Source organism: Anser anser (assembly GCF_964211835.1).
Source record: "Anser anser genome assembly, chromosome: 4".
Classification (NCBI taxonomy): Eukaryota; Metazoa; Chordata; class Aves; order Anseriformes; family Anatidae; genus Anser; species Anser anser.
Window position 1 is genome coordinate 23,065,338 of NC_139724.1, and position 26,216 is coordinate 23,091,553.

A 26,216-nucleotide genomic window follows, 5' to 3' on the forward strand; every position below is an offset into this window, starting at 1 on the left:
AGAAGTTCCCTCTGCCCCTTCCCTGAACGTACATGATTTTGTTGTCTGCTGAGTTTCTGCCAGTGTTACTTGCCAGAGGATTCAGCTTGCTTGTGCAAGCTCACCACTAAATAGATTACAAGGTTGACACACAATGTTTTTCCTTTGTTAAGGTAACTGTGGCAAATATCATTTTCCGTAGCTGCATCTTACTATTTTTATCCTGTTTTTTTATATAAATTCCTGCTCTTCTACCATGACATTTTACAGCATCGAATTACATAGCTTGATTACACATTTTCTTCAGATGCACACACGTATGTAAATGCAGGTATATTTATTAAAATGTCTCTGTGTTTTTGTTTTGTCGCCTTTCAATGTCACTGAGCCTCTCAATGTTCTTTCTAGGAAAGAACACCCGATTTTTTGCATATATTTTGCCAGAGCACCAAAGAGAATTGGCGGTCTTGAATTTTGCTTAAATGTTCCTTAAAGACTTTTGAAAACAGAACTTAAAGGCTTAAATCACATAAGGATGTTTGGAAATGCTGCTCTGCCTGTGTGATATCTGTCATTCTCTATGGCTTCATTGTATGCCCTCTTACTCAGAATCTGTGTCATGTCTCCTTAAAGAAAAATATTTCAGTATGCAACCTTCAGTTCTAATCGCCTTCTGTTTATTCTCTATCTTTTTTAGGAACAGATAATCAGAACTGAATTTCACATTCAGGGGGATGAATGACACCTAAGAGCATTATAAGTTTCATATACATATATATATATATGTATATATATTGCATTATTTCTTTAGAGATGGGGGGGCTGTTTCTTTGGGTGTTGTTTATTTATGTGTGTGTGTGTGTTTTGGTTTTTTTTTCTGTTTAATGCTACAGGGTTTTGCAAAGCTTTATGTGCCACCAGCCATAAATCGTAACATCTTTTTTTTTTTTTCTTCAGCTGAATCACTATAGATAATTACAGCCATTACAATCATCCATTGTTTGCAGGTTGCTTAAAATATTGCTCCTAATATATATTAGTTCATACTTTAACATTGAATTTCATTTGTTTTCTCCACTCACCTACCATCTTGGGTTCTCTTGACATTACAGCTCATATAATTCTATGTCCTCTGCAAATTTCAGTCTCTGACTGCTTGACCCTTTACATGAATAAATATATCATAAACAACACATTAACTAATGTGCTAAACACTGGAGATAATGAAACTGGTGATTTAATTTCTCTTTTGTGTCTCTTTTCAATTAACTTGGACCTAATCCGTGATAAAACTTTTCCTCTTGTCCCATGAGTACCTGATTTTACTGTCAAGAGCTTTTAAAAATAAAAACCCCTATAATTATATTTTTATATAATTTTATATGTTTTTGTTATATAAAATGAAGTATGTAATTTAGCTCTCCTTAGTAGAAGATCCTCTCTTTTTGCACTAGCACTGTACAAATTAGGCACAAATTCATAAATGGTTTTTAATATTTTCCTATATCATGCCCTTTCAAAGTAATTGTTTTTGACAACTGTTACCCATGATTTTGGAGTCATAGTTAGGATAGGATAAGCAGATTTGCAACCCTGCAGCCTTTTTCATTTTCAGTTAACTACTGCATAAAACTCACAGTTCAGCTAGATGACTCCAGGGCTCCTGCAGAACTCATGGATAACTATATCTAGGCCTAATGAAGTACGGCTTTTCAATTTATCAGTTTGTTCCGGTATTTTCTTACTACTTATGTTCAGAAACTTTGTACTTGACTTCCATCTCCTGGAGAAAAGCGACAAAATAAAGTATTTACCTGTTTTTTAACATTGTCATCTTTAAAAATCCAGCCATACCACCATTTCTTTCTTAACTTTCTCTTTATTTAGACTTTCAAGAATTGTTTATGTCTTTGGGTATTTACTTTTCATAGACTGCTTTGGAGTCCTCCTAACTTACATCTTATATTTTTACCTTCCAGAAATTTTGTGCTTTTCTAGGAAAGAAGGATTGAATAATACAGAAGAAAGATTATATCTGTCACTGACAGAGGAAAATAGTATATTTATGCCTTACAGTATATGGATCAGTATATTTATTCGTTGATTTATAGTACTAAGGTATTCTTATCAAAAAGTTAATAATTTTCTAAACATACTTTAGATTAAGTGGGATGGGGTAATGGTGGGTGGATCTGGCTAGAAAATCCTCAGTATTGCTTTTCCAAGAGACATCAGGGAATGTATTGATAGGACAAGGAATAATGGCTTTAGACTGAAAGAGGGAAGATTTAGATTAGATATTTAGAAGAAATTCTTCACTCAGAGGGTGGTGAGGCACTGGAACAGGTTGCCCAGAGAATCTGTGGATACCCCAACCCTGTCTATGGCAGAGGGATCGGAGTTAAATGATCTTTAAGGTCCCTTCCAACCTGAGCCATCCTATGATTCATTCTATGATCCCTGGAGGTGTTCAAGACCAGTCTGGATGGGGCCCTGGACAATTTGGTCTAGTGGGTGGCATCCTTGCTCATGGCAGGGAAGGTGGAACTGGATGGTCTTTAACGTCCCCTCCAACCCAAGCTATTCTATGAGTCTATGACTTTATGAATTTTTGTTGCCACTTTCAAATTCTAACCACTTCAGGATTATTCCCAAAGCTCATGTTTGGGATTTTTCAATGGGAAAAAGGGTAAAAGTGTGGTAAATTCATATTTACTTGCATTAAGAAGGTAATGTTATCTATATCATATTATTATAGGAAAATTCATAAAGTACCTTAAGATCTCATATGCAAATATAATCCTTCAAAGTCCACAGATATTTGAACTGACGTTTTAAATATTTTGTGGAAGACTTCAAAATACAAAAATGAAAAATATCTTCCTATTATATAAAATATCTTGTGAGATACTTGCTATTTCAATAGCAAATGGAATTTAAAGCAAGTTTCTTCTTTGTGAGAAAAAAAAAACATGTAAATCAGTAATATTATGATTTTTCCTCATTGATGGAGTAGATATAATTTCTGTTTCACTTCCCCTCCATCAGTCTGTTTATCCTGTGCACATATGCCTTTTCCATTGAGCTGTTCTCCTTCCATAGGACAGTGTTTGATGTACAGGAGAATAGCAATTAAGGAGCATTTTAGTAAACTTCAGAGGAAACTGGGAATTCTGCTAATCATCCTGTTAGTTCTAGAAAATGACAACTTAGTATCATCCGTACGTAAGGGCTATGCCTTGCTGTCCTTAAGAAATATACAGGACGATATATTCCTTAGAATCAAGGGACACAGCCTATGCAGTATCAGATCAAGTTGAATTAATAAATTGCTAAAAATGTATACATTTTCAGACCAATGCAAGCATTCTGTAGTCACAGAAATGTACAAGAAGATGCCGATATTTATGCCTATTATTTGTGCATTAATTAATTGCACTGAATTTTTCAATTCAAAAGTCGTTTATAGCAAGGACATTTTCTACACACGTGCCAGCATTTTTTCTGCAGGAATGTTGTACTCATATAATAAGATCTTTCTTTGACTGAGGATTATTTAAGGTCTTCTAAAATGTGTATTTATTTTTCTGTATTTAGATTTCTGTTATTTTGTTTTGTTTTGCAAAGAAGTTTAATTGAAATCAAAGCAGAAAGTTCATCTAAAATATACCCAATGCAATCGTTTTGCTATTGAGAGCAGTTAAATAGAATAAAGTATGTTAACATGCAAATACATAGGTCAGGTTTTCAAATCCAGTTTAGCATTCCCAGTGTCACTACAAAGTCCACCAGACAAACACGTCACATTTAAATTGCAGGAGTGTTGTCTGTATCTCATCCACAGCATTGTTAAGCTGCTCCCATATTAATGGTCTTAGAAACCATGGAGATCAGGTCGTGAAAAGTTTTGGTCTACTGGTACTCCTGTTGATTTGCATTGTTCTACAGAAGCAGGCTCAATGATAATACCTATATACAGTGCAATGAGAAGGATTATTAAACAATCGTGTTAGTAACAGAAATAAATGGCATGGTACAGATTTAGAAGTAATTACAATGACTGTGATTGTTTTACACCTAGCACTGTGATCAGATCAGGAATTCATATAAAAATTCTGAGAGATCTCATTTCATGTGTCTCTTCCAGTTGCTGTACACTGTTCCGTATGACTGCTTTGTGTCAGTGGAGCACGAAGCATCTGGGAGACATCTTTAATACAATCATTACTTAGGTAGGGTAGCAACAGATAGAAGTTCCTCCCTCAGATACTGGTAATGTTGTAGCTACTTAAGAACCCCCTAGCTGTTTGACGTTACGTTGATTATTTTATTTCACTGAGTTAATTGCTTTTAACCCCCTCTGTCCTTGCCACCTTTCTACTGTGTTGAAGTCTCTGACAAAATCTGTCATGAGCAAAAGGAACAAAAAATTAAAATTGAAAAGCTTATATGTACTCCAAGGCAATACGGAGTATTGGAGTGCTGAGTACTGTATGGCATATTGTTAAGCCAAATCTTAAACGTACTACAAAACAAACAAACAAACAAGTGCTGTTGCAGATGGTTGTGCAGAGTATAATGAATCTTGCTTATGCACTTTTTTCATATCATCACCTGTATATGCATTTTAAAGCTACCACATTCACTAGTTATCAGTTGTTGTCCTACATACTGATCCTTTAACTGCTTTTCAGCACATTTCATTTGCTTTTTTACTCTTTCTTTACTCTACATTTTGTGGTTTTGTTTTTGTTGTTGTTGTTGGTTTTGTTTGTTTGTCTTAATGTTATAATAAGGAATTGTGATCTCTTTCAAAATCTTCACATATTGAATGAGCCTATCTATTTTCCAATTCAAAATACATTTTAGGCCTCTACAAGATGCCAAAAATAAGGGGTTCATATTATGTATTGATACTAGGTTCTGTGTTTCTTGTAAGAAAGAGACAAAGTAGTCACTAGCTGATGAAATGTGCTTAAGAAGTAAGAACTTGAGGGAAGAGCCACTTCAAGCTTAACTCAGGCCAATGAACTTAGGCGAGTAGAAAGGAGATGCAATTTAAAGAATTGGCAGAGACCATTATTGTTTCTCATACGAAGGTTATTTGTGTTCTGACTTGCAAAATGTTGCATGTTGCCTCAAAGACCTGGTGTCTGCCTCCCAGGAATTTTCCTGTGCAAGTCCAAGGCTGAGATAGATTACAGAAATTAGATAATTTATCTTTATGTCAAAACCAGTGTATATATTTTACATATTAGATTTCCATTTTAAAAGTGGCTAAAGGGCACTGTCATGTAAAAATCAAAATCAATAGATAAAGTGCTATTGACTTCTTAATTTACTTTTAAATAAGAATTTAGACCCAATTTTGCAGTACTTATTTTTCAAAACATTTCAAAGAATCTCACCATTAAGAACAGCATAAACGAAATGTTAGAAATCTTAGAAAAACATACTTAAGATTTCTGAGAAAGATTTTTTTTCCCACTGGAATTGATGTTTGTCAGAGTATTTCTTCCTTCTTTAACAGAGCAGGGAACACTATGTCATGCATCACATCTTAAGAAGAAGAAAACACAGTTAAAACCAGCACTTACAGGTGTGAAGACACCTTCCTCTTCTTCCTCCTCCTCCTTTCACTCCTCCTCCTTTTCTTCCTTCTCCTAGCTCCTCCTCTAGGTGGAGCTACAGATCTGCAAGTGAGTTTATTAGGAAGATGTTTATCATTCCTTTACTAACATTTTATTTATTTCCTACTTTCTCAAGGGTTTTCAGTGAGCCATTGTTTTCTCTTAATGACTAACAGATTATTTTGAACAGTTCAATATAAAACAGAGAATAAATGAAAAGAAAAGAAGACACTTTCATGGTTTGAATTTTGGAGCTTGTTCAGAAAGTGAGGAAGAGAATTAAAGAGGTTATGGAATAACTTTTGAAAAAAAATACGCAAGTGTGCTTAGATTTGAAGGATAATCAAGATGCAAGATCATGTTTGTTTAATTGTTTGTCTGCTTTCTGATGGCACCACTTTGCACATTATAAGAAAGATTTTAGTAGGTTATATTTTTCTGTTTTAATAGGATTCTTTTATTTATGCACTCGATTTTGGGGGATGATTTCTTTTGTCCCTAAATATCAAGGCTCTGTTTTAAAACCATGCTCCACTTGCAATTTAATTCCCTTCCTTCCTTACTAGAAAACATCAAAGAATTAGAAAGATTTTTTTTTCTTTGAACTTCCTAAGCAACATCAAAACATTCTGAAACACCCTACCTGTTGTACATGATTTTTCCTTACCCACATATCCCTCCTTTCCATATCCATTGAGCTTCACAGAAATTCATAAACACAGAAATTCGATTAATTTAAATGCAATTTCAAAAATCTTCAGAGAATGTGGCTGTGTTCAGGAGTCCTCAAGAAAGAAACAGGTATTACAAGTGCCAATGTAATGAAACTGCCTTCAATAAAGGGGACAAGAAAACTTACCTTTGGGATGAAATGGATTCTTCCCTGATTTCTTATTTTCTTTTCATCTGTTTCTTCTTTCAGTGAAGCATTACCTCTTGCCTGCAAGAATAATAGGAAAAAAGAAATAGAACATTTTAGCAAAAGAAAACATCCCTCCTCTCCATCTTTTTGTAAAAATAAACAAACAAAAAAACCCCCTTATTTTTATAAATAACATTGCAATCAATACACAGACTCAAATTTGTACTTTTCAGTAAGGTCTGTCATAAGTCTGATCTGACAAGAAATGTTAATCAGTGTTTAAAATGATAGAAATAAAATACAGAATTCATTTCCTAACAAAAAATAAATATATTATAATAAATTACAAATTAAAGAATGTATTTCTCTTCATTGTGCAATTTAAGAAGTATTTTTTTTATAGGAGGAAAGGTTTTTTGTTATTTTTTCGTCTGTTGACATGTTTTTGTAATCTATCTGCTAAGCTGGTCAACAATAGTCAATAAAAGCTAAAGAACACAACAATCCTTTTTTCAAAGTAATGTAAAAAGTGTTTAAAACTGACATGTAACTCTGAACTGATAATTCTGTTTCTGGATTTTCTATTGATTTCCTTCATGCCTTTGCATGAATGTTCTACAGCGAGTGCAGCACTGCTTCTTGCACGCTCCTCACCTGGTTGTATTGACTGTTTGTGAAATGAAAGCTGTAGTCTGTCTAATTTTTGAAAGGTATAAAAGATATAAATTCTGTCACCTATTGTATTTCACTTTATGTAGTGTTTTGCAAATAGTGAAGTGCTATAGAACAGTACTCAAAAGCATTGTGAATGGCTCTTGAGAAGTATCCAGCACGTACTGGAATTGAAGGTATGAATAAATAGACATTGGTAAGATATACAGTATTAAATGTAGAAATATTAATGTTCAGAATTTCAACATATCAGTGTCTTATATTGAGGAATTTTCAGGCACATGAAATTTCTTATATAAGGCAATACTGTTTTCCTAAGTGGCCTACCTCCACTTAAAACAACGGGTCAAATTATAGTCAGAAGCACTGCCCCACCCACTTTGACTCTACAAGAGTCACGCAGGTTTTCAATCAGTGACTAAGTTCATGTGACGACTCATATAGCAAAAGAGAACTTATTTAAAAATTCTTAAAAAGAAGACATCCATTCGACAGATATTATTGCAGCACTCAGAAACAAGGTAAGAGATAAACATGGATAAAAATTATTTCTCATGAGGTGTCAGTGGTATAATCTATATGAAACAATTACTTTATTCATTTAGAGTACAAAGTTTTCTCATGGGCCTTGGAAGAATGTTTATGGACTTCAGCTTAGTTAATCCAGAGGAAATAAAATCTTTAATCTTTTAGAAGATTTTAATGTCCTTCTTGCTTTGTAGCCACTAATTTCAGGAGACAGGGGAGGTAGTTATGGTCTAGCTGATGGACATATGGTGTAGCAAAGCTCATTAGCTCTGCTATCCTTAGCAGAAAAGTTTAGTACTTAGGGGTTCATCTGTGGAGAGAGAAATGCTGCAAGAAAATTACTGAACATTGTGTTGCATTTCTGTATGGCTTGGAGCTTCTTTCACATATGATTGGGCATCTGGCTGATGGTCACTAGGAGCCCTCAGGCTACCCCAGCAGTTGAAAAAAAAAAAAAAAACCAACACTGCCACCCTGTCTGTATGTCGCTTGCTGTCACAGGAACAATACCGTAGCAGAAGAGAACACTTGCAAAAGCAGGACACAGGACAGGCTTCTGTACAGCTCTCTTCCTTTGGAAGAAGTACTAGCCTTCACTCTAGGCTGACAAGCAGTATCTTCTCTCTCATCACCCCAATGAGTGCAGAGATTTACTCCATCCCATTTGAGAAAAATGGAAGCCTATGGCATTGCAATACAAAATATCATCATGAAACTTTAGAAAGGTATCATTGGCTACTAAGAATTAGCTGGACTATACCAAATCTGCTGCCCCATAAACTGCCATCTTATAGTCAGACTTCCACAGTATACTCTCATTACCATTTCAAAGGATATTGAAGTTTGCACTTACTTTCTTGGAAGAAGGCATCAATAGGTGATCATAAAAATCTGAGATTTTGGCCATATTGCCTTATCATCATCATAGCCTAGTTTTTGGGATCAGGACATCAGGTTCAAATATTTGTTCTAATTTGAGGATTCTGCATGTAGTCATTTAACTTTCCAGATATACTAAGGGCACTGTATACAAAACTGAGTGTCCCACGTAGAGAGAATAAATGGTCACATTTCACTAAAATGCCAGGGTTTTCTGAGAACAAAACATGCCCAGTGCATGTTCTGGCACTTCGCTTCACATGGCTATATGGTCACTTTGATAATATTTCAAATTAAGCGTTAAAATTGCCAATATGGAAGCAGTTTCACAGTGCATCTGTATCTGTCTAACTAGAAAAACATTCAACAAGCTCGAGAAAATTTTGCTAAGTGCAAAAACGTGAGTGCATGTGCTTGTGCCACTGTTTTGGTTGGTTTGGTGCTTCCATTGTCTTGTAAGTTCACAGGAAAAGTAAAGGGATGGGTTGCATAAGGGAAGTCATCAATAGTAAATTGAATGGTATTGACTGAGTGAGCTACCAACTCACAGTCATCAGCAAAAAGAAGCTCACTAATGAAGAAATCAGCCACATGTGTCTGCAGACCGAACAACTTGCATCAGTAAAAAACTGAATAAATATAGCTCTGCCAATGGCACAAATTGATTCCATCTGCACAACAGAGACAAGATGGAAAGGAGTATGGAAACCATTTATGATATTAAAGAGCTCTTAACATTTTCCACCTCTAACCATCATCTTATTACAGAAGACTTAACTATGTGAGAAATAGAATTTGCAGGGCTTCCACTGGTCTGCAAAAGCTTCAAGAGTCCCTTGCAATTTACATTGTCAAAACCTTTAGTTAGGTCAACAGTCAGACAGCAAAGCTGCAATTTGACTTGGTGCTATTAGTAAGGCTCTAAAGGTCAGGTGTGTAGTGTTACTTTCTTACTAACTCCACACTGAAGTTTTGGGAAGACAGATTAAACAAAACAGAAATTGAGTTGCTCAGTTTAGGCACGCTAGGATTTTCCTAGCATCAGAGACCAGAAAAGCCAAAATAATTGTCACAGTTTGCATCATGATTATTTGTAATAGATACTGTTGGTTTCTTTGAATTGCTGTGAAATTGACTCTTGCTTTCAGATAATGTGGAAAGACCAGGTAGCTTTCATGTTGCTCTTTTATAAATGTAATTTGCCATCAGGTCTTTTCCACACCTATATTGTACAAAGGCAGTACATCACTGAGTGTGTTGGTTCAATGTCAAGACATCGTAAAAGAATGAATTCTGGACTGAAAAATTAAACAAGTCATCTTTGCATTTGGAACACAGGAGACTACAAATTTCGGGCTATGACAAATTTCTATCACTCCCAGGACTGTGACTAAGGACTTTTTCTCTACACTTCCTTTGCCAAACTATTAAGTGAGTGTATATGTTTTATTTATTGAGTGTATATGTTTTAACAGGCATTAGAGGTGTAACTCTTGACCATGCAATGTATAATATTGGTACAGGGAGTGCACTGTGTAGTTTGATAATAACAAATACAGGTTGAGTTTTGAGCTTCTTTTCTCTAGTAAATGTTAGTGATTTCTCTGGATTCAATGCCATTCCAGAGTTCTTTCATGAACGATGTTGTTTTTATGTTAAGATGAAGTTAATTTAAAATGTGTCTATATCATTTGTGTAATTACATTTTAGGTTAAGGGACAACTACTTCTACTATGTCCAAGACTGTATTGGGCAACTCTCCTACATGTAATGTGTACTACTATCAAATCTTATTACCTGCAGCTGCTGTTTTTCTGTTTGTGTTTTCAGCTGACAATCCAAAATTCATGACAACGCTTGAAGACAGAGGTATAGTTCCTGAAAATTGACAGAGCTCAGGATAAGTTAGAGGAATTGAATTAGAAGAAAAAATAACAGCAAGCAATGTACTCCTTTTTAGATTTTTAGACGAAAAGAACGGTCTGTTTTTTTGCCACAATTACACAACTGTCTGGAAAAAAAAATGGGAAAGAGGGTTCTTCTGTTGAAGTCCCCTGAAATAAAGAAAAAGCTGATTTTAATTCAGGCTGAAACAAGAAAAAAAATAACAAAAGAATAAGTATATATACCACTTCTAAATAAATATACATATCCGTATATGTTGAATGAAATATTAATAGATTCAAAAATGAATCAATTAAGAGATCCACTTTGATTTTTTTTTTTGTTTTCTTAAAGCTTTTAAAACAGCAGTTGTAAAGCTTTTGTAAAGCATTTCTAATAGCTGTTCAGTGGGAAAAAATGCATTTATGCATTATATCATAGTTGTCTGATATGCATTATTTTCCCCCAAAAGGTTTGAAGCAATGTGTCCATCTCTGAACATGTGCAGAAGAAGAAAATTGAAGCAGTTTTCCAATCTAGTTGCTGGACTGCTGGTGAGGTACTGATGGCCATATCCCTTCCAAATGTAGTAGAGTAAAACACAGTAATGATAATAAATAGATAAAATACAGTAAAGAAAATTGCACTGTGCAAGTAATGGATAATCTACATATACACATCATATCTAAATCATATTCTAATACCTCTTTGTAAAGTATCCTTTCAAAAAAAAAAAAAAGCGTTGGTTATCTCAGTAGTATCTCCAAACACTGGGTCCTCAGTTGTATTACTCTCTTACCTACTCTTTATATTTTTTATAATTTCCACTCCCCCATGCTCATTCTTTAAGATTCTTTCCAAAAACCAAACATCTTTCCTTACCCTCCCCACTTTTGCCTCACCTTGCTTCGCTTCTGCCTCCTGTAGAAATAAGACATTTAGACAAAATCCCAAGGGCACTGACCTGTGAGGTTTTAAAGGAAACAGGAAAAAAAAAAAATTAAACTCAACATCCATTGATAAAAGTCAGAGTTTCTTCATGTTATGACGAGTTGTTCTATCAATCAGGAGAGCCAAGGGCCATGTCTAGCACCTGTGTAGCTAATAAGTGGGGTTAGACACAGGCACATGACATTACACAGCCACAAATGGGACATACTATGATGTGTTCTAATGCTTTCTGTGTTGGCATGTGTTTAAATGACTGATATGTGATCATAAAATCACATCAGTTCTCAAATCACATACAATCAGTTCTCAAATTGAGTCTGTGGTCCATAGAAAACCTATTTGCCACTTAGTACTGTCCTCCTCCCATTCCCCCCAGTCCTGACTTGAAGACGGCTGAAAGGGAGGGATTAGAATACATTTTAATAAGAAAAAAGCATTTTGAGAAAGGGTGAAGTGTCAGTGTCTTCACAGCAAGCACAGGGGCTGGCCCTCAGTTTTTGCCTTCAAACCTCAGTTGGTGCCTTCTGACTTGTAAAAGTTGCAGCTCATGGCTCTGTGGGGTGACATAGCCTGAGGCACGTGCCTCCTTCTGTGTTTCATGCTGCTGTCACTTACAAAGAACAGTTATTTCGGAGCTCTGCAGGGATACCATTTCTCCTCCTCTTTGAAAGGGGGTAGTTTTGTGTTCTGCCAACCACTTTAGGTTGGCAGAACACAAAAGATATGTCTGTCCTCTTTGCTGCTTTCCTCTCCCCTCTCGTTGGGAGAGCAGAGGCAGTGACAGTACCATGATGAATTGTTTGGCCCTGCCAGCAGCAATTAGCTGTTCAAACAGTTGATTCTGTTCCCTAGGGAAAAGCTGGTAAAACAGATGAAAGCATCGTGTGGACTGGACTTGATCTGTGGACTACCTGTAGAACCCGCAGAACTCATCAGCATCCCCTCTACTGCTTATATTCTACTTGATGTAAAGGTATACGTAATTTAATTTTAAAATTTATATTCCTTTAATGAGGCAGAGTGTTTTTCATAAGGACGTTACTTGTAATAGATATAGCAGTTTTGTCAGGGTAAAATGATATGTGCCTTTGACATAAAGTGCTTCCTAGTGGGCTTAGTGACATAAATATTTCTACTGCTAGAGAAAGCTGTAAGAAAGTCCACTAGTAAAAATCGAAGAATATGCTAAATAAGATCTTAAACAAGCCTGCATTCAAAAATAATAAAGTTTGATGACTTAATTTACAAACTGAAAAGAAAGCAAGGACACCATGTTTATGTAAATGTTCCACTTACATTTGATTTATTATTTCTGAAGACTGAAAGGCCAAATCCCAAGGACTTCAGTGGAGGTTACACGCAGGATTCTGGCAGAATTACACTCCAGAGTAACAGTTAACTACCTTTTAAGCACTTACAAGAGATATTAGAGGGTTAAACATTCAGCTTGTAGCTGTAGCATTTAAGCTTGAGCTTGGGAAATTTAAATTCAATAAACATCCTAGCTAAGTTCTTTTAGAAAACAAGTCTCATGCATTTTTATGTGCTTCTGTATTATTTAATATGCTACACCTTACTTAGACTTAGGTAGAGTTCTGAAAGAAAATAAAAAATACAACTGGGCTAGCTTTTAGATGCACTCTGCCAAATATTATTTTGCCCTGGTCATGTGTAGGGTGCTATCATTAGTGTTCCATGCTAGAAATTTTGTTGTTGTTTGTATTTCTTTGTTTTTGTGCCCTTTGTTATGACCTTGGGCCTCAATCCGCTCATTAAAAATTAAATTGCTTATTATAACCTGGCTTCATTTTCCACTTTGATCAGAAAGCACAATAGGTTCTGTAAGTGGATTTAGCCATAAAATATTCTGGTAATGAGAATAGAAAAGGCAAGTTTAATAACTTTAATAACAAAACAAAAGCTACAGAAAAACCACCCAGAGGATAATAACAAACATTTTGTCTAACTAAAAGATAAACCTCTATGCAATGTGAAAATTCTGTTTTCTGGCTTATTAAGTGAGCATCTTTTACAATTTGAAATCAGTATAATTTCCACTCCTTCTGTGGTTAGTGCTCCTCTCCCATCAGTATGTGAACATAACAGCATTATTTCATTTGTGCCACAATTATTTGAATTCAAAGGAGGAGATAAAACTGCCTAAAATTATAGAGAAATTTTGTTAAATACTGTTCATTACTAATTTTTTAACTATTGCTCATTTTTATTATGTTCATTCATTACTTGCTATCCAGGAATACTTCTGGTTATAGACTTTTATCTCAGGCATTTTTTTCACCCAAAGACTTTGGAATGGATTTTTGAGCAAGCACAAAAAAAACTGTAATGTGAAAGCACAAACCTACTTAGTCTAGTCTCTTGTTTCTGACTGGGTCTAGAGGAAAATATGAGTGTAGAAAAAAATGTTTTGATACTCTTCCAGCATACTAACCTGGATTTCTGTGCCCTTCTGCTACAGTGATCTATCTCTTGCCCAAATGATATACCCAAATGATCTCAAATAAAAATATTCCCGTGCAAACACAAATATTTGGTTTTAATTTTTCCCTTTCCATTAGTCTCCTTTTTAAAAATTTTCACACATCCTGAAAGGTGTCAAACCGCTGCAGCTTAAGTGACCAGTCACAAACCACAAATGATGGTTCAGCTGAGCAGAGCATAGGTAAGTCTTGAATTGTGTATCATTATAAGTTTTGAATTGCATATCATTCTGAGTGGTGAAAACACACATAAACTGTAGCAAGAGGTGGAAAATAGTTCATAAGTAAGAGAATTGATCAACAATGGCTATCAAAAACCAGTAACCAGTCTGTTAAATATAACTTACACCTTTAATAAAAATAAATTTGCTCTTACTAGTACACTAACTACTGAAAGTTGAACTAAAATTGAGATCAGTATTACTTTTAAATAAATACATCAAGATGAAACATTTATTTTAATATCTCTTCCTAACTTTACAGCTAACAGACGTGGTGGCAAGCTTAACATTTAACAGGAGCAGTTGTTCCTAGCCTGGTCTACCAGTCCTTGAGAAAACAAAAGAGGCTTTAAGCATTGTCTGGACCCATAGAGAGATCTTGAAATTAAATAGAGAAAAACGTTTTAAAGAAGTTTTATTTCTGTATATTATTTTCAGCTTTTTTGAGCATGTTATACATGAGAATTTATTTTATGTCAATCAAATCTTTTGGGTTTGGAACTTTACAGGAGTAAGTTCAAGGCGGAAGCAAAATATTTCATAATTATATTTGTCCTATTTGTAAATCTCCTTACAACCATCTGGAAAGTTGTTGAAAAAATATATATTTTAAGTGCATTGTGTTATAAAGGGTCCTTTCCTGATAGATTGTATAATAAAGAGCCATTTTATAAATAAAAAAAAAAATTAATACCCATAAGTTTAACAAATGATTTAACTTCAAAAACAAAGCTGTCTTATGGATGGACTGCATTAATAGTCAGCAGTCAGTTGATAATATAGAACATTTAGAGAGCTCTGAATTTGTCTCTGGATATTAATACCTGACTGAATTATTCAGTTTTGCAATCTACTATTCATATATATATATTTAAATGAAGACATTTTCCTTGGAAAACCACAATGGCCTAAATCAATCTCTGATTTCTGTAAATAGCTTGAATATACTTCTCCACATGATGTGTACACTGAATGCAGAATAATTTTTAGAATAAATCTATTAGAATATTTCAATGTATACAATCTACTAGTATATTTCAGTGTACAAATACATATTTCTATATACTATATATATTATTAATATAATATATATTTTATACAGAGAGATTTTTTATACTTTCATATTATTTATGGTCACATTTTGTTTTATGGGTGATTTCCTATACGATGGTGATTATGAATGCACTAATATTTTTCAGTCTCAGGCTGAATGTTGTATTAAATCATTTATATTCAGAACAATATTTGGATATAGATCAATGATTTGAAATAAGCTTTGATCCATCATTTAAAATTTTACATAGTTTGCATATATATTTTATCTAATTTAATGCTTTTGACTGCTTTTTGTATTCATTGTGAGCAGATCACTTATTAAGGAAAAAATGATTCAGTTCTCAAATTCTCCAACCACTGCTACTCATAAGTGATTATATTAAACTAGTTTTAAAATTAGGGCAGAATATCAATAACTTAAGGATAAGAAGAAATAGTAAGCAAAAAGCGGTTTAAAAAACAGAGATTTGAAACTAAGATGTATGTGAAAAGATAATGAAGTCGATATACATATATTTTATTGATATATATTATCATATACGTACACACATGATTGTACATGTATATAAAATTGACTTTAAATATACAACCAAATGAATAAAGGACAAGGATATATTCAGTATTTTAAAAATATGGGATAATTCTGAATAATGTGAAGTATTTTATCTGAGCCTATCCAAGAGAACCCTTTCTTATCATGGGAAATACGGAGAGCTGGCTTTATGGTTTGCTCCATGTATGCTGTAACATATGGGCTGCTTTTTGATTGCACTGGCTTTTGTCCTCATTGTTAGGTTTTGTAAATAAAAGCTGAAGAGTTTTGATGTATCATACAACATTAGCAGTATCTAGCAATACTTAGATTAATTGTTCCTCACACTGAATTATAGTTCTCAGGATAACTGTCAGTAAACATACAACACTTCACAATGTCTCTATTTCAGCTGACACTGAAGGTATATGCTCACATGCAAGCTTGTGGTATATCCATCCCAAATCAAAACTCTGTAACTTATATCTAGTATCTGAAAAGTTACTCTTGCTTAGGTATTTGCAAATTTTCTATTATTTGAGTTATGCAAGAGTTAAACTTCTGCATTCAGTTTAACAGGTAAAAATACAAGTTCAAGCTCACAAGTAGGCAGTTCCACTGAACACAGCAGAATATCAGTCTTCCTAGGATGCTTAAATAGCATTCTGGTCTGAGTTTAGTGAAGTTGTATTATCTTAATTATACCATTGGTAAAACAAACTGCATCGCTTCCCTCCCCATCTATCATTATCTTAAACAAGACTGAAATTGCTTTATTTCTTTTCACCCTGGAAGAAGGAAGTCAGCTAAAATTCTCTTCTGGAAAAACAAAGCTGTACTCTTTTTGGTAGGAGGTTTGTACTTCTTTATTTCTGAGGTAACAGTTGGAAAAGTTGTTCTGCAGGTAGGCCACATTCACTTGGCAGAGGGAACGTGCATTTCTAGTGTATTGCGTTGCTTGCAAAAGACCACTGGTTTGAAGTAACAGGAAAGGATTTGGTCTATTGAGTCAAATCAGCTTCCGATTACTTCTTTTTTCTGTGGAGGCTACCCTGTTGTGTTGGAATATGTACCTGCAATGCTGTTCTGATTATCAACACACTGAAGAACCAGTGGCTTGTTAAAGGCCAGGTAGCTGAAGGACTGGTAACTTTCTGCTCTTTCTCTTCCTCTTATCTACCATCCTAATAATTGCCATTAAGCATCAAGAGTCTATATGTGGAAGTGCCTTTATTACAGGCACAACAATAGTTGCTTTCAGCTATTCTAACACCTGAAACTGGGGTTCACAGTTGTCTGACTTTACCATGATTGTTATCATGGTGTTTTGCCTTTCAAAATTATTTTGTCTGTGCCTTTCTCCCCATTTTGACACATTTATTCTGAATCTCCAGTGAGACTGTGTGACTCTCTGCCATTTTCTGTTGCTGTATGAAAAACATAAGCATAGTTATGGCTTTTAGTTTTTCCCATTATCAGATTTTAATGTATTTTTGCCATTTCCTTTATGCGCTATTTTTAAGCTTATCTATAATCATCATTAACACTTTGTGGCAGAATATATCCAGAAAGATGCTAAATGTTTAAAAGACTACCGGCATCATTCAGTAGAATCAAAATACCCTTTGGCAGAAATAATAGATTATACGCTATTTGTATTATACTGGATGAATTAGAATTTCCATGAGAGCCTTTTAACATGACACAAAAAAGCACTGATAGCTAAAGTGCTGGAGAGCACAATCAATTTTTTTAAATAAGAAAAATATTGGCTTTGTTACCTTTTCAAGGACAAAAACTTTTCAAGTGACCTCTATGGAAAAAATCATTAGGAGAGGTTTCAGGCTCTTGGAAAAACTTTCTCTCGGTCTATGAAGAAAATTTCATTTAGAGTCAGAAGCAGAACATGGGCTCTTTTACAGTGCAATTACTTAATCAGTGCCACTGAAGATTAGCCTGAAACGCTGCATAACTGAACATAGATCATTCGTCCTTACAAAAACAGAGCTCATTTCATTTAACATATCTGAAATAAAGCCCATCACTTTTCACTGTCATGCCGTACTCCACAGTACCTAATTTCCTTCAATAAGAGTTTTAATATAATCAAAAGATATACTGTAAGTTGGACCCAGAAACACATCATTGTCCAAGAACTTATTTTCAATTTCTTATTTTTACTCACATATTATTTCATCTTTGGAATACTTTTGGCATGGCTCTTGTTTACTCAGAAATTAAGGTCTATGTTATCCCTAGTGACATTTCACGTAACAGTTCAGGTGATTACTGGTTTAAATTAAGTGAAGGAAAATACTTTTCATAGTGAAACACAGTTTTTGCAGATTTAGTGTTATAGTCCACCACAGATAGAACTTGAAGTAGAAAGCTGGTATATGTGAAGTAGTAACCCACACTGAGCAGTCCTATGCTTTTTATGTTTTTGTAAGGTACCAGAAGTTATGTTCTGTGTACAAAAATGAAGCAGTTGCTTTGTAAATATGCATTTCACTTAAGCTATAAAGAAAATTACTAATGTTCATGAAGTAACGCAAATGTCTGCCAAGAGAACTCTGCTTTGCTATTTTTATATGATCTTAAATAATACTGGTAACAAACTCTTGTCTAGTGATCTGCAAAGTTTGCATTTCTGCCTGCTCATAGGCCTGTTGAGAACCTCAGATTCATTACAATGAACAGATTTGAAGTTTCAAGTGCTGTGGAAGAAGAACATGAAGTGCAGTATTTCTTTTATATCTTACCAAGTATGCTAGATAATGTTGCAAAATCCTGAAGGAAAAATCTTGGGCAATTCTCATTGTTCATAGATCACTTTTCAGTTCATTCAACAAATGAATTCTATATTCATTGTTTTCTTTTATTATTACTTATTACTTATTACTTAATACTTAATACTTATTACTAGGACAGCCATTAGCTTTAGTGCATTATCAAAGATTAAATCTTTGTGGAGTAAATTCAGACCAAAGCAGCTTCTTGTTGGTTTTATGATCTCTCTGACATAAACTGCTTACTACAGCTGAAGTAGCAGATCTTCTTATATTCTCTACTGGCAAAGTGAAATATTTTATTTAGACCTATTTATCAGTGATGATGTTTTAAGTATTTCCTACTATTTTGTACAGTAGAAAGTTTTTTTTTGCACAATAAAATGAATACTAGCATCTCCTTTTCTCCTTCCCTCTTTCTCTCTTCCCCCTTCCTGTACTCTATGTTTGATAAGACACTGCCTTCTAATTTTCTGTTTGTGACATCCCGTCAGGTTGTTGCTAGTTCTGGAAGAAAAAAGAAAGCTTGCAAAAAGAGAACCAATTTGCTTAAAGTTTACCTTACGCTGAAAGTTGTGGGCACTTGGAGCAGAGCTGGTGAGTTCTTTCTCTTTATTTCCTATGAATCACCCAGAGACAGAAATTGGTGCTGTGAGCTTTCCTCCTAAGATCCTAAATTCCATGAGGTCACAGATTTAAAGCTTCTCGCCATTTACTGGAATTTTATGTCAACTTCTAGATTGGCTAGCTTCAGCAGTGGAGTACCTGAAAAAGAAGTTAATATTAACTTCAACACCTGAAAATCTTTCTCTGTGAGATATGGATCTCTGAATCTGACACTCAAGCATTAGCAGTACTTTTCAAAGAATTTCCTTCAGTTCAACAAGATCACCACTGGCTGTTAAATTATGGTTTTGGTTAAGAAAACTAATTCTATCTCACGATTAATCATATTATTAACATTTTATAATCATATTATCAACATTTTATTTAAATAGAATAGAACATTCTGGCAAGAAAACTGTTAAATATGAATAACCATTAAGATGTTTCAAGATATAAGTTATTTATCACTTTATTCTACTCCACATGAAACATGACAAGGGGTGCAACAACTATTGCCTGGAGTCCCAGCTTGAGTGGATTACTCTATCTCTGTGGAAATTAAAAGAGTGTCCCTTTAAAAACAATTTGAAGTTCAACCTATAATTATGTGCAAATAGTCAAGAAAGCAGTTAATGTTGTATTTGCAAATTTAGCATTCTCTTAATGTATTTTGGGCACAGAATTAGAAACAGATTTTGCATTCAATGAATATAAACACCTTAATATACACACACTGAAGAGTAATATTTCTTAAGTAATGGGAACAGGTTTTCCCAGAGAAAACCTTTGTGTTATGGGTGACTTTTGATGACTTTTTTATTACATTTTCTTGAAAACATGTGCCTTATGATGGTAATTCAAATACTAGAACAGCTGCTTTTCAGAAGATGTAGAGAAGTAGTATTATGACTGCAAGCAGTTGTTTAACGTTTGCTTCACTTTTTTTTTTTCATAGAAATCACAGAAAAATAGAATGAGTAGGGACATCAAGTGGCTATTCAGCCAATGCATCTCTCATCTTCTGCCAAATCAAGGTCAGTCTTCCCTTATTTGTTCCTGCCAGATGTTTGTCTTAGCTGTTTTTTGAAAAATTAAAATGTTAGAAATTCTGTCTACTTTACAGACAATGTGAAAGATTTCCTTGAAAGAGTAAGAATAAAATAAGGATAAAAGATAAAATCATGGTGTGCTGAAGAAATGCCTGCATTACCAACCCTGTTTATCTAAAATATCCACTTGTTTTTGTGTAAATTTATAATTGTATATTTTTTTTTCTTTCACTGTGTAATTTTTCTTTTCATGTTCTGCATAGAAACTGACATTAAAAATCCTGATGTAACATGATTTCAGGAAGAAAAGGCTGCAGTTAGCAGATAATGTAGTGGTTATCTTAGATTGAGTCAATTTTGGTGAAATTTCATAAGATTTCACTGAAGTCAGAAAGTAACTCATATGACTTGAAGTAAAGTATACTTCAAATTTTCACTGTTATTGATCTTTGTGGGAGTTAAACTGAATTATAGGTTCTATGCAAGTATATACTGTATCTCAGCTATTGAGTGCACTAACGTATGTAAGACAGTAGTAGATATATATTCACAAGGGGATTGATCTCTTGATCAATCAAGATCAAACAAGAACTCTCCATCCCCCTGCGTAAGTAAGCGGGCAGGGAGGGCAGACAGCCAGGATGGCTGAGCAAAGCCCTGCTGGTCAAACTGAGGTACAAGAAGGAAATGCACAGGCAGTGGAAGCAGGGACACGTGGCCTGGGAAGAGTACTGGGATGCTGTCTGGGTGTGCAGGGATGGGATCAGGAAAGCCAAGACATGGATGGAACTTGTTCGGCAATGGATGCACAGAATAACAGGAAAAGATGCTACAGGTGCATTGGTCAGAAAAGAAAGGCCAAGGAGAGTGTACCTCCTCTGATAGGTGAGAAGGGAGAACTGTTAACAACAGACATGGAGAAGGCTGAGGTACTCAACAACTTTGCCTCCATCTTTACTGCCAGTCAGGCCTCCCAAGTCTTTCGTTTCCCTGAACCCGTAGATGGAGGCTGGGAGAGCAAAGTCCCACCCACTGTAAGTGAAGAGCAGGGTCAGGACCACTTGACGAAACTAAACATGTACAAGTCCATGGGGCCTGATGACATGCATCCCAGGGTCCTCAAGGAATTGGCAAATGTAGTTGCCAATCCTCTCTCAATCATATTTGAAAAGTCCTGGCAGTCAGGTTAAGCCCTGAGTGACTGGAAAAAGGGAAACATCGCTCCGCATCCCAAGGGTAGAAAGGAGGACCCAGGGAACTACAGACTGGTGAGCCTCACCTCTGTGCCTGGGAAGATCACGGAAAAGATCTTCCTGGAAGCATTGTCAAGGTACATGCAAGACAAAGAGGTGATCCAAGACAGCCGGAATAGCTTCACCAAGGGCAAATCATGCCTGACCAGTCTGGTGGCTTTCTATGATGGAGTGACTGCATCAGTTGACAAAGGAAGACCGACTGATGTCATCTACCTGGACTTCTGCAAGGCCTTTGACATGGTTCCACATGACATCCTGGTCTCCAAATTGGAGAGAGATGGATTTGATGGGTGGACCATTCAGTGGATAGGAATTGGCTTGAAGGTCACACCCAGAGAGTAGTGGTCAGTAGCTCTATGTCCAAGTAGAAGCCACTGATGAGTTGTGTACCTCAGGGGTCTGTCCTTTGACTGATGCTGCTTATTATCTTTATCAATGACATAGACCATAGGATCAAGTGCACCCTCCGCAAGTTTGCAGATGACACCAAGCTCAGTGGTGTGGTTGATACAACAGAAGGAAGGGATGCCATCTAAAGGGACCTGGACAAGCTTGAGAAGTGGGCCCAGGTGAACCTAATGAGGTTCAACAAGTCCAAGTAGTGCAGGGTGCTGCACCTGGGCTAGGGCAATCCCGGACATGTGTACAGACTGAGAGAAGAATTAATTGAGAGCAGCCCTGCAGATAAGGACTTGGGGGTTCTGGTGGATGAAAAACTCGACATGAGCCAGCAATGTGCGCTTGCAACCTGAGACCAACTGCATCTTGGGCTGCATCAACAGAGGAGTGGCCAGCAGGTGGAGGGAGATGATTGTCCCCCTCTACTCTGCCCTTGTGAGGGCACTTGGAGTGCTGCATCCAGGTCTGGGGCTCCCAGCATAAGAATGATGTGAACCTGTTCTAACAGAGGAGGGCCATGAAGTTGAACACCTCTCCTATGAAGAAAGGCTGAGAGAGCTGGGGCTGTTCAGCCTACAGAAGAGAAGGCTCCAGGGGGACCTCTTTGTGGCTTTTCAGTACTTAAAGGGGGCTTATAAAAAAGATGGATAGTGACCCTGCTAAATTAGGTAATGATAGGACAAGGGGGAATGGTTTTGAACTAAAAGAGGGGAGATTTAGATTAGAGGTTAGGAGGAAATTGTTCACTCAGAGGGTGGTGAGGCACTGGAACAGGTTGCCCAGAGAAGCTGTGGATACCCCATTCCTGGAGGTGTTCAAGACCAGGTTGGATGAGGCCCTTGACAACCTGATCTAGTGGGTGGCATCCCTGCCTTTGGCAGGGGGTTTGGAACTGGATGGTCTTTAAGGTTCCTTCCAACCCAAGCCATTCTATGACTCTATGATCTAGAGTGCCTTAAAGCTTAACTGAACTGCGAGTGAGATTACAAATGAAGACAGAGGGAGGAAAACACCAAACACAAGTGAACTATTTTTTCTCCTGTGAAGATCAGGCTTTGTCTTTTAACTACAGAAAGAAATTTCCCTACTCATGTAGCCTGGCTCAGAGTGGATGCTAAATGTAGCAGTAGAGATCAGGAGTGACCTGAAATGATCTGGACTTCTCTTGACAATAATATAAGCTGTAACTTTAAAAAACTCCTAAGTCTCCAACTTTCCTTATAACAGGTGTTTATAATGTCTTTCTAAACATATGGATGTTTTTAAAGATTTCTCCTTAAGGACCAATATATATGAATTACTCCCATTGCACAAGACATTTCCTAAGCCTTCTTGAATCACTGGATTCATCTCCATCTCTTTTCTTCAGGGGATCATTTTCTCGATGAAAACTGCATCTGTCAAAGGGAGAAAAGGAAGAATCAAACATTCTAATGGACTTTTATGTATCACACACATAATTTTTTGAAATAGGATGGTATCTTTTTGCTACTGCTGACTTTTCTGTCTGAAATTGTAACATATCTCCTCTTACACTGAAATTTCATTTCTCAGCTTCTAAACTCAACCGTTATGTACAGCAAAGAACACATCTCCATTAGCTGAATAGAGTAAGAGTTTTGAAATTGCTACTTGGACAAACACAAAACTTAGTATTTGAAAGGGATGTAGAAACTCCAGTACTCCCCTGTAAGGATGGATTGTGCTCAGTATACATGAATTGTCCAAGGCACCAAGCAAAATGCCTCATCAGATTCTTATCATGAAGCAGAAGAGCACAGGAAATGTGAACATTATTATCAAATCCAAATATAAAGGCAGTTTTAAAGAAATTGATATTACACCCTGAAATACTTAAATATAAAGCTTTTAATCTGTTTAGCTGTGATCAGCTCTACTGGTGCTTTTGTATGGAAATTTTCCTATTAGTAAATACAAAGGCCTACTAGTAAAAATACTCAAAGCAGCTTGAACAAAGAGGTCTTTTTAGTTTTATTTCTACAAAAGAGACATCTCTCTGCAAGCAGTCTCTAAGTTGTTTCTGAAGATTTTATTGTATGATTAAAAAGTAAATTCTGTTTATACTATATTTTGCATTTACAGTCTGGAAGAAATGGCTATTGATAAAAAGTAATTATGCATTTTTTTTTACATTTAAGAAATTTATATTTTTTACTATTTGATTACGAAGTTTGATATACTGTTATGATTATGTTTTGCTACAGTAAGTTGTAATGGAATAAGTTATAATGTAACAGTAAGTTATAATGGAGTATTCCTACAAGTAAGGGTGAACAGCTGGACTATTATAGGTTTAACCCCTAGAAATTCCTTATAGGAAGATACACAATGAAGTCCACACCCAAAAAACAAAGCAGAACTTTACAAGGTAGATATCTAAACATAAAATCACTTTTTGCAATGGTCAGTTTGAATAATTAACCATTGTTTTGCTGGAATTCGTGGAGATGCTGAAACATTTTTGCAGTAGTACACTAGTTTCAAACACAATGCTATGCCATTATGGGAAAATCACACTTTTCCCTGGTTGCCTACATACACGTTTTTTAACTGCATAGTTTCATGTTTTGTAAATAAGTGAGGCTTATTGGAATGAGAGCTTTTAGGCAAAACTTAAAATTCAAACACAGTGGAGATTAACAGTGTAATAGAGGGAAACTATAAGCAATATAAAACTATAATGGGAGACAATAAAAAAGTCTTTTTTAGATATGTGAACAGAAAAAGGAGAACCCAATTAAACACAGGTCCGCTACTAGATAGGGGTCCGCTACTAGCTTGTCTCCTCACAGACAATGACATAGGCAAAGCAGAGACATTTAACGCCTTCTTCGCCTCTGTCTTCAACACTGATGATGGGCTTCGGGACCCAGGGTACCCTGAGCTGGAGGACCATGACGGTGGGAAGGACAAACTCCCAACCGACCCTGAACGTGTGCTGGATTTGCTGCTCCACCTGGATCCATACAAGTCCATGGGTCCAGACGGAATTCATCCCAGGGTGCTTAAAGAGCTGGCTGACGTCATCGCGTTATTATTATGTGTGGTGGTCTGCCCCTTCTCTTCTGGTGATACTGTCATTAGTTTCTCTTCAGAGAATAGAAATTAGTAACAACAACATTCTGTTAATGCTTATTTTTCAAGCAGTTCTGCAAACACATATACAGGATCTTATATGTATAGGGAATGGATGCAAAAAGGTCCCAGAATGCAGATTTTCTCTGTAGAACTGCTAATCCAAAAAAATTTTTACCATGGAAGAAAAATTAATGTATGCACATTTTAATGACAGCAGGGGAGCACTGTTTTTATAGACAACTACTCATGACCTTATGTTGGAGTTGGTTTGAATTCCCAGAAAAATAGAAATCCCACCCTTACATTGAGTTCTCTGTGACCTTGTAGCCGCCAGGTATTAATGAAGTCAATCAACAAATGAAGTTAAATGTGTCTTTCTGTAGGGAGATGGGATATTTGCTTAAGAAATTAGTAGTAGGATGCACCCCATTCTACATAAATATCTATTTTAGCTTATTGTTATTGTTATTATTCCAGTATTTTTTAAAGACTGTCTCATAATTTTGGTAATATCAATGCCTGGTGTTTTGGCAGCTGTGCTGTATATGTATCAGTCTCACATGGCCTTACATTCAGTCCTTGAGGCAGAGTTCTGAAGCTGATTCTGGATGATTACTGTGCAAATTAATCAGATTTTTTTTTCTTTTTTTCTAATTTGGAACATTAAAAAGCTCTTTTGTATTATTCTCTTAATTTTGGTGCTCTTGTCTTTTCTTTTGGCTTTTATATATAGTAATATCATTTTGCTAGATTTCTTTTTTTCCATATGAGTCAGGTGATACAGTACCAGGTTCTCTCTTTACAGATAGGTGAGACGTGATTATGAGGAACTGTGTCCATGTTCTTCAGTCACTGTCTAACAACTTAGTGCTGATCTTTGTATTCTGGGGCTGTGTTTTCCCCACTTGACCACACTGTTTATGGATCCAGAGATATATAGGGGAGGTTTTAAGAGCTTTAGAGCCAGTCGATAGCTAGTCTTCTGAGCAGAAACTGGCCTGTCAGCCAGAGGCAGTAGCCTTGAGCACACTGTGAAGGATTCACTCTGAATTCTCAACAGCTTTAACTAGATTTTCTGTGCCCTGTGCCAGCTGATGCTACTTTCTCAGATTCATCGCCTTCAGTTCCCCTCCACACAGATAATTGACTTCAGTTTCATCCTCCACCTTCATCTTTTATTCTCCTCCCTTCTCAGCTTAACTTCTCCTTTTCCTGTTCCTCCTGAAGTGGACTAATGCAAAAATAAACACATAAACATTTTAATATGGTATTAACATGATGATTTAACTGCTATGCCACAGTAACTTTGGGAGTTCAGTTTTT

General features: G+C 35.8%; 1 protein-coding gene and 2 long non-coding RNA genes across 23 annotated transcripts in view; 1 reads left to right on the forward strand and 2 right to left on the reverse strand.

Annotated features, from left to right (window-relative positions):
- The window catches only part of LOC310899263 (uncharacterized protein), a gene marked incomplete at its 3' end in the record, with an annotated part of 64,101 nt that overhangs the window by 9,064 nt on the left and 28,821 nt on the right, over window positions 1-26,216 (forward strand). For 6 of the 21 annotated variants that reach the window (XR_014584117.1, XR_014584118.1, XR_014584119.1 and 3 more), the window contains exons 3-6: window positions 10,907-10,993; window positions 12,238-12,358; window positions 18,979-19,081; window positions 20,046-20,124. Coding sequence is in view for 3 of the 21 variants with exons in the window: in XM_083835487.1 (XP_083691613.1) it covers window positions 10,907-10,993; window positions 12,238-12,358; window positions 18,979-19,152 (382 nt within the window). The other 15 variants (XR_014584115.1, XR_014584116.1, XR_014584125.1 and 12 more) reach the window with 11 other exon arrangements.
- LOC310899265 lies at window positions 2,079-19,174 on the reverse strand. Its single transcript, XR_014584134.1, has 6 exons — window positions 19,045-19,174; window positions 11,337-11,398; window positions 10,348-10,428; window positions 6,469-6,549; window positions 5,577-5,672; window positions 2,079-3,948 (listed from the first exon to the last, which is right to left on the reverse strand). It is a non-coding gene; the product is annotated as an uncharacterized lncRNA (long non-coding RNA).
- LOC310899267 overlaps window positions 23,103-26,216 on the reverse strand; it is a 32,064-nt gene continuing 28,950 nt past the window's right edge. Inside the window, exon 4 of the long non-coding RNA XR_014584135.1 lies at window positions 23,103-23,191. This is a non-coding gene — a long non-coding RNA (uncharacterized lncRNA). The remainder of the gene's footprint in view (window positions 23,192-26,216) is intronic.